Here is a 13,402-nt window from a genome sequence, read left to right on the forward strand (position 1 = left end):
GCTCGGTCCCACGACCTTGGGATTATGACCTGAACCAAAATCAAAAGTTGGACACTCAACTGACTAAGCCACCCAGACACTCCTGTTATGCTTCTTTTGTCAGAATAGGCAGTTAGGTTCTAACAGGATGCCTGGAGGCCAGCAACAAGGAAGTCATACCCAGCTATCGGAAGAGTCAGAGGCCTATCCTGGCAGCACTCTACAAGAAGCCGGATCAAACCAGAAAGGCCCATGATGGTGGGTGCCATGACAGGAAGCCCCTGACCAACATGGGAAGAAAAGGTGCGAAATCCTGCATCTCTGCCTCAAGTAATGAATGTTTTACCCCCTAGTTAACAGCTGTCAATAAAAGATAAAAACCCAAATCCCAGGCCATGCGTCTCTCAATCCTCTCTCTTTCTCTCTCTCTCACTCTCTCCCTCTCTCTCTCAGCTCACCTGCTCTCACATCTCAAGAATGTACTTTTGCTTTAATAAATTTTCCCACTTGTGTTGCTCTCCTTGAATTCTTTCTCATGAGAAGACCAAGAACCTTCCACGACACCTTTGGGAATGGGCTGGGTCGAAGGCGTGGGGTCTCCCCAGTTCACCTGGAAGACTTTCAGCATGATGTTGCTCCCAAAGTGCTGCCCATGGACTTCTGGGGTTAATTTGCTCCACATATTTGGAAAGCCATACTACCTAAGGGAGCTTTTGGCCAGTGGCTGGTGTTTAAGAGATCTCCCTTGCCTAGGGGTTGGGGTTTTCTCTTATTGGCCTCTTTCACTTCCCTGCTCCCACTTTCTACTGGCTTCTCCTGGGAACACATCCTTAATAGATTAACTACACACAAATCTCTCCTTAGGGTCTGCTCCCAGGGAACTCAGCTTAATACAGGCAGTAGGGCTGACCTGAGAAACAGACTCAGGTATGAGAAACAAGTCCAGGAAAGAATGAAGACTATGAATGATGAGTCTGGCCTGAGCACCCTCCAACCCCCCACCATCAGTGTGATTTCCAGCATGAGATCCAGCAGTGAGAGAGGTGATTTTAAAAGCTGGAGAGGACTGGACAGTGTGGTTTTGGTCTCAGGAACAAAGCTGAAAGCAAGAATAGAGCACAAAGCGTCAAGGCAATATAAAAATAACCGAACTATTAGAGGAAATACCTCTAAAATAATTTGTTGTTAATATTAAATATCTCCAGAGAATCTTCACCACAGAATGAAGGAGTTTGTGATCCTCTGGACTCTGAAAATTTGAAAGGGAGTATTTCAATCTGTACTTCTGTAATGTAGAAAGAACCTGGAAAATTTGTATACTCCTCCCTGCTCCCTTTGTTGTTTAAACCATTCTTTGAGATCCCAGGAGTGGAGGACATCTTTTGGCTGGGACTGTTGCTTCCGCTTTTTTACAGCAGAACTATTTCTGCACTATTTGTACTCAGGTGCGCTCTGGTACGTGACTGATATGATGGTTTTGGGAAGGACTGGCTAAGAGAAGTTTCCTAATAAAGATGGCTGTCTTGTTAAAAATCTGTTCCTTCATTGTTACTACATTGTTGCTGACCTTCCATGCAACAGGCAACAAACTCATGCACCAAGTATAAAATATGTTCTTAAAGCAGTTACAACAAAGACAGAAAATAAAGTGTTTAAAAATAATCTTGGAGGAGTACCTGGCTGGCTCATCGGTAGAGCATGTGACTCTTGATCTCAGGGTTGTAAGTTTGAGTGCCACATTGGGTGTAGACATCACTTAAAAATTAAAAACATTTTTTTAAAAATTCATCTTTAAAAAAGGATTTAAAGAGTAACCATAAGAAGCATATAAACAACGTATTCTTACATCTAGGAACACAGTGTTTAAAATAGCAAATTATAGGTTCTCCACTTATAATTTGTCTTTTGTAATCATTTCCTTATTCTGTAAAGAAACCATGTGTTCTTCAGTCAGTATGTAATTTAGACCAGCCAGCAAGTTATAATTTTTAATTCTGAAAATTAAAGTTAAGGGATTCTTTGAAAATATGTTTTAAGAAATACATAGACAGCATGTACCAAGAGCCATGAAAGACTAATAATTTCTGGACTCTGGAAAATTCTTTGAAAGAGAAAACTGTAAAACTGAATTCCTTTCAGGAAAAGTAATTCAGAGATAAAGAATTATTGATGACGGAAAAAGACAATAGAGTAAGACTGAAATAAGTCTAAAATTTTAATTCATAACAACTATTAATTATGAGTTTAACATATTTTCATCTCTAAATATAAAGTTTAAATTATACATAATACTTAGAATATAATTACTGATAAGAAGTGGGTAAGAAAGCATTTACAAATACATTTGCATATAGGGGTGCCTGGGTGGCTCAGCCTAAGTTCCGACTTCGGCTCAGGTCATGATCTCACGGTTGGTGGGTTCGAGCCCCGCATTGGGCTCTGTGCTGACAGCTCAGAGCCTGGAGCCTGCTTTGGATTCTGTTTCTCCCTCTCTCTGCCCCCTTTCCAGCTCATATTCTGTCTCTGTCTCTCTCTCTCAAAAATAAACATAAAAAAAAACCCCAAATACATTTGCAGATAAAATTTCATATTAACTCATCCAACTAACAGATCTCTGATATATTTTCTTCAACATAGTTATCCATGTTCTGTATCATGTGAACTCCTTACCCTGACCACATAAACCAGTTACCTTTGACCACAGCTGTTGGAATCAGGGGTGTCTCCTGGTTCTGTCTCCAAGGACAGTTGATCTGTATTCTTTTCAGTGACCTAGAAGGCAGTCCAGCAAAAAGCATAGTGAAATTGAAATACAGCATTGATACTCGATTGTTCAACTACTTCGATATTTTCTCTTTAAAAATTTGAATGTGACACATCAAGAGAGAGTATGTAGTTGAAAGGGTAGAGAACAGAAGTTAAATGGACATAGAGAAAGGAGAAAAGAGCAGATGCCACGAGGAAACTAAAGCTATGAGAGAACTGGATCCTGGTGACATGTGGAGTCAGGAGTGAGGCAACTGGTTGGTAGAAGCAGGAGAAATATTAGCAGAAACATGAAGGAGATTGTCTTGGTAATACTTCAGGATCAGATGAGGGAGAAGGAAGCAACATAACAGCTGCTGAGGTGAGTCAAGCAGTATGAACACCCAAGGGCTTTCTAGTTTTCCAAACTACATCCTAGGCTCTGTGAAACCAAGCTTTTCCTATATTTCCAGAGGGCTCTCTCTTGTGGCTGAAATTCCTTGGTCTCTTACTTTCACATGGGTTATTTATATGAAGTCCTACTGTTTGAGGTGTCTAAAAGAACCTAACTAGTATACCATGTAAAGGAGTTTGGGCTTTAATCTCAAAACATTAGAAAATCATAAAAGGCTTCATACTTTGATTTTAGAAAGAGGACTCTGACACAAGTGTGGAAAATAAATTAAAAATGGACTAGAGAGAGGTAGGGGTTATACATTGGGAATTGTTGTTTTAAACCAGTGGGAGATGATGATGGCCTGAGAATGGAGAAAATGGATGAACTGAAATTTACAAAGGGGGATGAATGTAACAGAGTTTGATTCAGCTTAGATGTAGAGGATAAGGGAGGAGTAAGAGTCAAGTTTGATTCTTAGTTTCCTGACATGGGTAACCAGATGGATAGTGGCAACCAATTTCTCTCATTGAGAAAGATAATGTATGAAAAGAATCAACCTCTTTTTGGGAAGGAGTATAGGTGCCAATGAGACTTCCAGGTAAGGATGTCCAGTAGGCAGCGGAATATTCACGTTTGGATCTCACACAAGAGCTCTGGAGTTACACATTTATGTATAAGGTCTTGATATCATGATTCTCAGAGATATTCCAGTAACAGTTTCTTGTTTTATTCCCTTAGTACTAAATTCAGGAATGTACTTGGACTAGGCTGTGTTAGCCTAGGGAAGCTGAGCATCAAAGGAGTTTTCATGTCTAAGTATTCTCTGCAGGCTTCCTTAGCTATCACGCTGTGCATTATATAACTTGAGATTGATGAGCTTCCTTGCCTAAGTGAGATGGTCTCTAGAGAATGCTATGTATAGGACCAATCTATCTTTACATATATAAGGTAGGACAAGAAGGGGAAGTGAAGTTTCTAGAAGGTCTGATGTTATGTATTCCAGAAAGTTTGAATATTTGGAAGGTTTAGAAACTTGAATATCCATCTCTTAGCTGATATTGCAACCACATACCTGCTGTAGTATTTCTGTTAATCTGACATTCTATTGCTATTTGTGAATATGGAGGTTATACAGGGTGTTATCAATAGGTTGGTAGTTATAGGGGCACCTGGGTGGCTCAATCAGTTGAGCGTCCGACTTCGGCTCAGGTCATGATCTCACGGTTTGTGAATCTGAGCCCCACACAGGGCTCTGTGCTGACAGCTCAGAGCCTGGACCCTGCTTTGGAATCTGAGTCTCCCTCGCTTTCTGCCCCTCCCCTGCTTGCGCTCTGTCTCTCTCTCAAAAATATACACTAAAAAAATTTTTTTAAAATAGGTTGGTAGTAATTGAAACCATTGGTGTGCATATTTTCCAGAGTAGAAAATAAAGAAAAGAAAGTAAATAATATAATTCTGGGAAATACTAATCTCTAAGGAGTAGGTAGAAGAGAGAAAAATCCAAGAGGAGAATAAGTGAATGATGGTGAAATCTGAGGGATTGAACAACTAGAAAGGTAAAATGAGTTACATTTGTATTTCACCATCACCTGAGACAGATATTTTAGAATGTCATTGGACAAGTTTTCTTGTTACACATGAATATATGCTCATTGTTAAATAAATACATTTTCCAAAAGATTCACAACAAAGTCTCAGAAAAAGAGAAAAAGACACAGGTTTCCTAATTTTCAACTAGGAGTTTAAAGCTTATTGATAACTAAGTCTTTTTATTTAAACGTTCTTTAATGTTTATTTTTTTGAGACAGAGAGAGAGAGAGAGAATGAGCAGGGGTGGGGGGCAGAGAGAGAGGGAGATACAGAATCCCAAGCAGGCTCTAGGCTCTGAGCTGTCAGCCTAGAGCCTGACTTGGGGCTCAAACTCACAAGCTGTGAGATTATGACCTGAGCCCAAGATGAATGTTTAACCGACTGAGCCACCCTGTTGCACCTAGCTGATTTCTTAACTTGTAGAATCAAGAATGATTTTTACCGCTGCTAACTTGGTTGGTTTTGGCATAAAGCCATGCATTGTTTCTGTGGCAGTACAATCTCCCTGGGCATATGTACATAGAAAACTATTTGGTTTTGTTATTTATTTAATTTGATTTTTGAGAGAGAGAGAGATCGCACACCAGCGGGGGTGAAGGGCAGAGAGGGAGAGAATGAAAATCTTAAGCAGGCTCCAAGCTCAGTGTGGAGCCCAATGGGCCTCCATCCCATGACCTTGAGATCACGACCTGAGCTGAAATCAAGAGTCTGGGGCTTAACCCGGCTCAACTGACTGAGCCACCCAGGCCCCCACAAGAGGATCATTTTTCAAAGTTCCCTGGGACCTCAAGAATAATGCCTGCCATATATTCTACCTAAGATTTTGTTTTATAAATTCACAGTTTTTAATACATAAAGCTTATGTTATAGGACCTATCAAATTTCCCAAAGTCACAATAGGCACAAATGATACAAACTAGTGTTCTGAGAGCTCTATTACCTTATCTGCTATCTTTATCCATCCTTGTGTTACTTCTTGTCAGATGAGGAAAAAATTATTTAGTTTACAAAGTACTTGTGGTGCAAGGCTTATTTTAGGGCCAAATCCTTCCTCCCACTGACAATCTCAGTCCGCTGCCCTGCCTACTGCAATGATGTCATCCGCTCAGTTGTCTGAGGTGTTCCTTTCTTCATCTCCTACCTCTACCCTGGTTCAGGCTTTCCCTCTACCTTCCTCTGCTTCCTACTCAGTGGTTGCAAGATGTTTTGGGCAAAAGCATACAGACCTAGATCTTGGGAAGCACAGGTAAGGTTTCTGCTTACTTGTGCCTCACTTAATATTTGTTACCTAATAAAGGCTTTTATATTGGTTTCTTATTTGAGCACCAAAATTATTTTTACATTCATTCATTAAAATATTTATTGATCAGGGCGCCTGGGTGGCTCAGTCAGTTGGGCATCCGACTTCGGCTGGGGCCATGATCTCACTGTTTCTGAGTTTGAGCCCTGCCTGGGGCTCAGTGCTGACAGTTCAGGGCCTGGATCTGCTTCAGATTCTGTGTCTCCCTCTCTCTCTGCCCCTTCCCTGTTCACGCTCTGTCTCTCAAAAATAAATAAACATTTAAAAATGTAAATAAAATAAAATATTTATTGATCATCTACTATATGCCAAGGACTATTCTAAGTGCCGGAGATAAGAAGGGAACAAAACAGAGGGGGACAAAATCCCAACGCCTTTTAGCTGGAAAACTGGCGGTAAAAGGGGGCGGGGCAGATCGCGTGGCTCCTGGCAGGTGTAAGGAGGAATTCTGACTTTTACCGTGGGCAAAATAGAAGGCCAGCGGAGGGTTTTGGAACAAAGGGTAGTTTTCTCTGTCATTTTACAAATTAGGGAAATAAAGGACTACTCCGCAGTAAGCGTACCAGTATGCTTTGTGCAACTCTGTGGAGGAATTGCAATTTAGATACTTAGGAGGAAAATAAAATTAACAGGAGGTAGGCATTGGTTTGGGGCCACTAGCCTAGAGATTCCAGGGGGCAGAAATAATGAGGGACAAGACGGATGAAGATTAAAACAAAAGGAAGCAAACTGCTTACACTGAAATACAATATAACACGAACAAACCCCAAGAGACACGCCAAGATACACGTGGCTCCATTCTGACAGCTGTCACATATCTACGAAGAAGCAAATTTAGACGAGGCAAATGGTGGCCCACGCCTAGCGGGTCCCAAAGTCGAGCTGGGGAGAGCAGCCCCTCCGGGAGCCGATCCAGCCCCGGACGTGACCACGCCCCTGGCCACGCCCCGCCTGCGGCTCACCGCCCCAGTTGGCCGCGGCGGGGGCGGTGGCCGCGGTGCCCGGAAGTGCGGCTGACGTGTCCCGGCCGCGCTCGGAATTGTGGGCGACTCGGCTAATGGCGTCGGCGAGTCTGGAGGGCTTGGGGGGCCAGCGCTGGAGATTTTGCCAGGTTGGCTGCTGACGAACTGTGCGGCTGGACCCCGCGGCAGCGGGAGGGACCTGCCCGCCTTGTGGGCTCCTCGGCCAGAGCCGCTGGAGCCTAGCGGGGCGGGGCGACCGGGGGGGGGGGGGGCGCCTCGGAGAGGAGCCGCGAGAGTTGCGAGGAGGCTGCGGGGGGCGCTCGGGTACGCTGTGGGTTCGTAGTCCAGGCCGGGCCGAGCCCCGTGGAGCCCAGGAGGCGCGCTGAGGAAGGGCCGGAGGCGCTCTGAGGGAGCTGCCGGTCGCCCGAAGGAGCTGACCGTGCTGGAGTTCGTTTGCGCCGCCCAAATTGGATTGTAGTTTGGTGGATCATGTCCGGCACCAACAGCCCCGAGGCAGTGAAGAAGCTGCTGGAGAACATGCAGAGCGATTTACGGGCCTTGTCCCTGGAATGCAAGAAGAAATTCCCACCTGTCAAAGAGGTAAGCTTTGGGTGACGTCGGGAGAGGGCACGGTGAGCATGTCTGGTCCTATTAGATCCAGTCCTTCGCTCCCAAACTCCTGTCTGATTTTAATTTGGTCCTCACCTTTCCAGATTTGCTAGTCGGTGGGTTGTTCCACAAGCGCTCTTTAGAGTTTCCTTTGGAGACGTCTGGGGAGCTTTGATTTTCTCCACTCCTGTCCTCCGGATTTAGGAACGAAGTTCGCGGAGTGAGCCGATGCAGCTAATTCAGCTGAATGTGTCTTACCCTCGCCTTTTCTGGCCTTTTTCAAGCTTGAAACTAGCCAAGCCAGAATTGAAAAAACTTATGTTTGTTGCTTCTAAAACTATCATCCATCGTTGCGGTGACATCTGTGCTCCTCACGTTTAAAGTGTGTATCACTCAAAGGGGAGTAGCCTTCATTGTTGTCTTGTGTCATGCAGCTTCACTCTGTCAGTACCACGATGTGTTAATAAATTATTCAGCCACTTAACTTATGACAAATATTGAAGACCCGCAATAATTATGTTAAGCCTTGTTATTAGCAATACTTTAATGGGAAGTTTGGGTTTAGAGTCAAATCCAGTACACCTTGAAATACATATTAACCTCTTTGAGGTTCAGTTTTCTTTCCTGTGTAAATAGGGTTAAAGGGTGGACTTACTGGATTATGATGGTAAAGTCCTCAGAGCAAAAAGGGTGTTATTAAAGAGGTTCCAGTTAATTATTTATATAAATTCTCCAAATCTTTCCTAAACTGAAAAATTTGACGTTTAGTCACTATTGATTTTTTTCTCTTAAGATGCCATTTTATTTCTCTTAAACGTTTTAAAAATGCTTCCCAATTTCCTTTCTCATATCGGGGACAAGATATTTCAGTGATAAACTTGTAAAAGCAATCATTTTTATTTTTCTATAATATAGTTTGGCCTACCAGCAATTTTATTTACTATTTAGGATTCACCAAAAGTTTACTAGGAATTTTGGGATGTTTCATATTAATTTAAATGTTTTGCCTTTATAAAGGTTTTGTAATTAAAACTTACCCAATAAAGTTTGGATTCTAGGCTTCCAAGGAATCTTAACTTTTCTGTAAGTGCTTTTGCTTTCATTAGTCTTCAACATGCTCCATCTACTATTCCTTTAATAAAGTAAGCAAATATTACCCAATAATGGGAACCTGATGTGCCACTTTTGGAAAGATAACTATCGAAATATATTTTATTTCAGGTACTCAATAGCTTGTGATATCAATTTTAATTATTTTCTCTGTGTCATTTTCTGCTGAAAGTTATAATAAGTAATTTTAAGGAATTAAGCAGTTTTAAAGAATTTTAAAGAATTAGACTGTTCTGTTGTATTTTTGACAATAATTTATAGAACTGATTGTTCGCAGCTCTTATAATTTATATAGAAACTAAGATTCCTCTCTATTACATATAAAGGCCTTTGTGGACTTGTTTGAGAATTTAGTTGCCATTTATTACCTTATTTTTTTTAGAAAGTGCATTCAGAATTCCAAACAGGTAATTTACAGAGTCCTAGAACTCAGTCCATTTAATCTAGGAACTTTAAATATAGCTCATTAGCTCTTTTATTTGAACATTGGCCAAAGAAATGCTTGGTGATTGCACTACTCTTTGAGGTAATGGCAAAAATCATTCTTTGTGTGATTATCTCTGATACATAATTTCCTATATAGTACCTACTCCGTAAGAATTTGTTGAATGTAAGAACCTTGACGTTTAACCAGTGGCACTTCTAATATGCTTAGGGGCCCACTTTAGGAATTAGAAAATGACCATCACTGTGTTACCAGTTTAAAACAGTAATGAAGTAATTAGTCTAAGAGTGATGATTTTATAGGAGGGACCCTTGACTTTCAAGAAATATTTTGATTGAATTAAATTTTTCCTGGTAAATTAATAGCAATTTTGGCTTTTGTTTTCTAAGAAACTGGTAAGTTTTTAGTTTTATTTATTTGGGGGATGAAGGGAGGATGAGATCATGACCTGAGCTGAAGTCGGACACTTAACCTTCTGAGCCACCCAGGTGCCTCAAGGCAAGGCCTTTCTAAGTATAAAAAGCTTTTCCGTCTGTGTATACTGATTTATTTGCTAGGTAATACTCTCCCAGTATCTTCACAGTTATTAGTTGAAAAATACTTCTGAACTTCTTATAAGGGTACTTAAGAACTTACAGTGGTAATTGTATATGTACTTTGGAAGGCAGATCTCCTTCCCCAGTACTTTTTTTGTAATGTTTATTTATTTTTGAGAGAGGGAGACACAGAGTGCAAGCAGGGGAGGGGCAGAGAGAGAGGGAGACACAGAATCCTCAGCAGGCTCCAGGCTCTGAGCTGTCAGCACCAGCTTATTTTTCTTAGTCCTTAAATATGAATCTTTATGTTTCAGCAATGTAACTTTTTTAGGACAAGTATACTAGCTAATCTGTTCTGGAATACTTGTATGAATAATTTTTTCTTTGCCTTAAAAATTACCTTAAAGCTTTGTAAAATTGCTTTTCTGAAAGTGACGCTCACTGCCTTCAGAGGCACTAATCTCTGAAGCTTTATGTTTATGTATTTAATGAATAAAACATTTTGGTCATTTTCTATTTGCAGGCATTATTCTGGAAACAAATGAGAGGGATCCAACTGAGCTTGGAAGTATGTCAGAGAGAGTTTGTAATTCTTCAGTTGAGTCTTAATAGGATGAGTAGAAGCAAGCCAATAGAAGAAGGGGGCGGTCATTCTAGGCAGAGAAATTAGCACAAGTTTGTATTCCATGTTAAATAAATTTCATGCAGAAGGTAATTAGGAGCCATTAAAGGTTTTTAAGAGAGGGAATAATATCAAATTCATATTTAGTAGCATTTCCGTAACAGTATTCATGGGAAGAATTAGAGGGGACTAACATTGACGAAGAGAGTAAATTTTAAAAAGTGATGATTGCCTGTGTCGAGGTAGCAGTAAAGGTAGACAGGAGGTTGCTTGCATTGTGATAGTCATGTGTGAAAGAGAGAGTATGGATTAAAAAGAGACTTAGCAGTTTAAATTATCAGGGCATAGTGACCTTTTATATAACGTAGAGAAAGAAATCTATGATGCCTCCCAGGTTCTGGCTTGGGAAACTGGGTAGAACACTGAGAGAAGGAACGTAAGAGGAGGTGATGTTTTTGGGCAAAGTGAGTAGTCGTGAATATAATAAGTTTAACATTTATGTGTGTGTCAAGTGGAACTGACCAGTAGGTATTTGAAAGTGATGGTTTGGTTCTTAAGGAGGAGGTCTAGAATTTCAGATTTAGGAGTATCAGTTTATATATGATAATAGAAACCATAGGAGTAGATAAGATGGGTCTGGAACAGTGCATAGAATGAGAATGTCAGAGCCGAAGAAGGAAGTTTGGGAAACAACAGCAGTAAAGGGAAAGAGGCAGCTGACTAAGGTTAAGGAAATGGGAGAGAAAGGGAATACTTGGCAGAGCAAGATCCCTGAGAAGCTGGAGTTTCAAGGGCATAAGTAAATGAACTGGCTCTCACTCTGAGAAGGAACATATTTTCTTCTGACAGAGGAAGGGAAGAAGAAAAAAATGAGTTTGAATGTGATAAATTTGAAGGAGGGACATTGTGGAGAGATAGGAAGTCGTGGATGGTTTGGCCTATGGCCTCTATTCTTGGTAAGGTAAGAAACAAGCTTATTGCTGGGAGCAATTGGTGATGAAAGGAGTGATGGGTAGAAAGTTTAAGAGGAGCAGTGGATCGCTTTGTAGAAGTGGAGGAGAAATTAACCTGGGACACTAAAGAGTCTTGGCAGGAAAAGTGGTTGAAATGATGATAGATCGTAAGATCTGTGTTCTATTTCTAAAGAAGGAAATACATAAAACTTTGATTGATTGGAAGAAGATGGAAGGGTTAAGGGACTAGCAGCACCAATTTAATCAAAGAGCGGTGGGAGAGCTAGAAGGGCCGGGATTGGCACAGGAAAGGGATGTTGGATTTCAGATTGCCAAGTCATGCTGCACTAGAGGATGATGAAGTCCAGGGAATGGGTGGTAGAAGAGGAAGGGGATGAAGACCATTTAAGCTGAGGTGGTCAGAATTAGGGTTTTGAATGGATTTTCTCTCTCTTTTTTAGTGAGATGGAATCAGGAAGGGTGTAAATAGTAAAAAAGTGCAAGTAGTCTTCCTATGCTGTCTTTGTTTCCCCTTGTGTATGTGGTCTTGACAGAACCTAGGTGGGCAGGGATTTTTGCCTTAAAAAGCAGAAGTTCTTGTGGTAGAGTTCCTCAGGGCCCAGTGTTTTTTATGTGTTAGTTTGGTGAAAGAGATGCTTTTTACTCACCATGACAGGATTCTCCCTTTAACCAGCTATTTGGAGATTGAAGATCAAGTCAGTTGGCTTTTCTGGTAGGGAGAAGATCTCATTTTCAGGACCTTGTGACAGTGGAGAATGAGGGCTGGATAATGTTTATTACATGTTTCGTTGGGAGCTATTTGGGCTTAGCATTTTATAATGTACTATAGTTTTTTTTTCTGATGACGTTGGTTGGACAGATTTGCTCATGACACAACCAATTGTGTTCTTTCTCTCATGAGTATGACAGAATAGGTCGATGTTTTACATAATGAAATAAATTAATTTTCATAATTTATTTAAAAAAACTTGCCAGCACCAGTCACATAAATAATGACAATTATGGTAAGGAGTTAGAAGTCATTTTGGTCAAGACTTACTTTCCTATATAATGCAATTTTAGATAATTGTGTTAGATGTGCACGTGGCCTTTGACCTTTGTTTTTTTGCTTTGTTTTGACTCTGCTCTTTCTTTGACTTTATTCCATAAAAGTTATATTAGATTCCTAAGTCTCATTAAATTCATTTTCTTCCAATAAGCAATTTAGATGTTAACTTCAAGAATATATAAGCACAACTTTTTCACTAGGACTTCGAGGAAAATTTTGCTAGATTATTGCAGTATTCTAAGAGCATTTTTACAGTGAGGTATTTTTAAAAAGCTTTTGGTTATTCTATAACCTGTATTATACACTTATTAAAGTTCCATAACCAGTGAAATTTATTATTAAAGTATAAAACATAATAATTTATTTTTACTAAGTTTTTGACCATTGCATTTTTACTTTTATGAAGGAAATGAATAAGCAAAGATCAGTGGAAACATACTTTAGTCAAATGTATTGATTATCTTTTTAGCACTGTGCTTTGGTGATACAGAAGAAATAAATGACATTTATCTGGCTCATAAACCAAAAAGGAAGACATACTCCAAAAATGGGATTATTTTTATTTTTTCTTTTATATAAGCATAGCTTATTTTCAGTCATGTACGAAACACTGGGTTTTGCCGTTACTGTTATAATTTAATAGAAATTTATTGGTTTCTTAAGCATAAAGCATGGCGAAAGATAAAAAAAAATGAATGAGAGACTGCTTTTATTTTTTGAAGTTAACTCAGTGTTGAGTATTGTCTTTCCATTAGGCTAGGGAGGTTGCATCCATTTACACTATTACAAGATGCTATTTTAATTTTACAGATGAGGAAATTATGGTTTCCTCTTGGCTCAGTAACTTGCATAAGTTAGTAGATCTAGAAAGTGGAAGAACTGGGATGTGGCTCCCTGTGCATCCGTCTCTAACTCCTCTCCATTACTCCGAGCTGCAAAATGCCTTCAAAACGTACTTACTTGTTTCTATCATTGTTTCCATTTGTCTGCCTTGCTTCATTATTTGTTACTATTCATCATTCTTTCCATGTTGCCATTCTCTCATTTTGATGTTTGTAGCACTCTACTTTCCTATTACTCCTTCT

At 40.2% G+C, this 13,402-nt stretch overlaps 1 protein-coding gene across 6 annotated transcripts in view; it reads left to right on the forward strand.

The window, feature by feature from the left end:
- The first annotated feature begins 7,031 nt into the window (after window positions 1-7,031).
- MON2 (MON2 homolog, regulator of endosome-to-Golgi trafficking) overlaps window positions 7,032-13,402 on the forward strand; it is a 121,008-nt gene continuing 114,637 nt past the window's right edge. For 4 of the 6 annotated variants that reach the window (XM_045464954.1, XM_045464959.1, XM_045464956.1 and 1 more), the window contains exon 1: window positions 7,046-7,573. In XM_045464954.1, the coding sequence (XP_045320910.1) occupies window positions 7,463-7,573 (111 nt within the window). In that variant the 5' untranslated portion in view covers window positions 7,046-7,462. Of the gene's footprint in view, window positions 7,574-13,402 lie in introns of all 6 variants that reach the window. The other 2 variants (XM_045464957.1, XM_045464961.1) reach the window with 2 other exon arrangements.

The sequence above is a fragment of the Leopardus geoffroyi genome, chromosome B4, assembly GCF_018350155.1.
Source record: "Leopardus geoffroyi isolate Oge1 chromosome B4, O.geoffroyi_Oge1_pat1.0, whole genome shotgun sequence".
NCBI lineage: Eukaryota > Metazoa > Chordata > Mammalia > Carnivora > Felidae > Leopardus > Leopardus geoffroyi.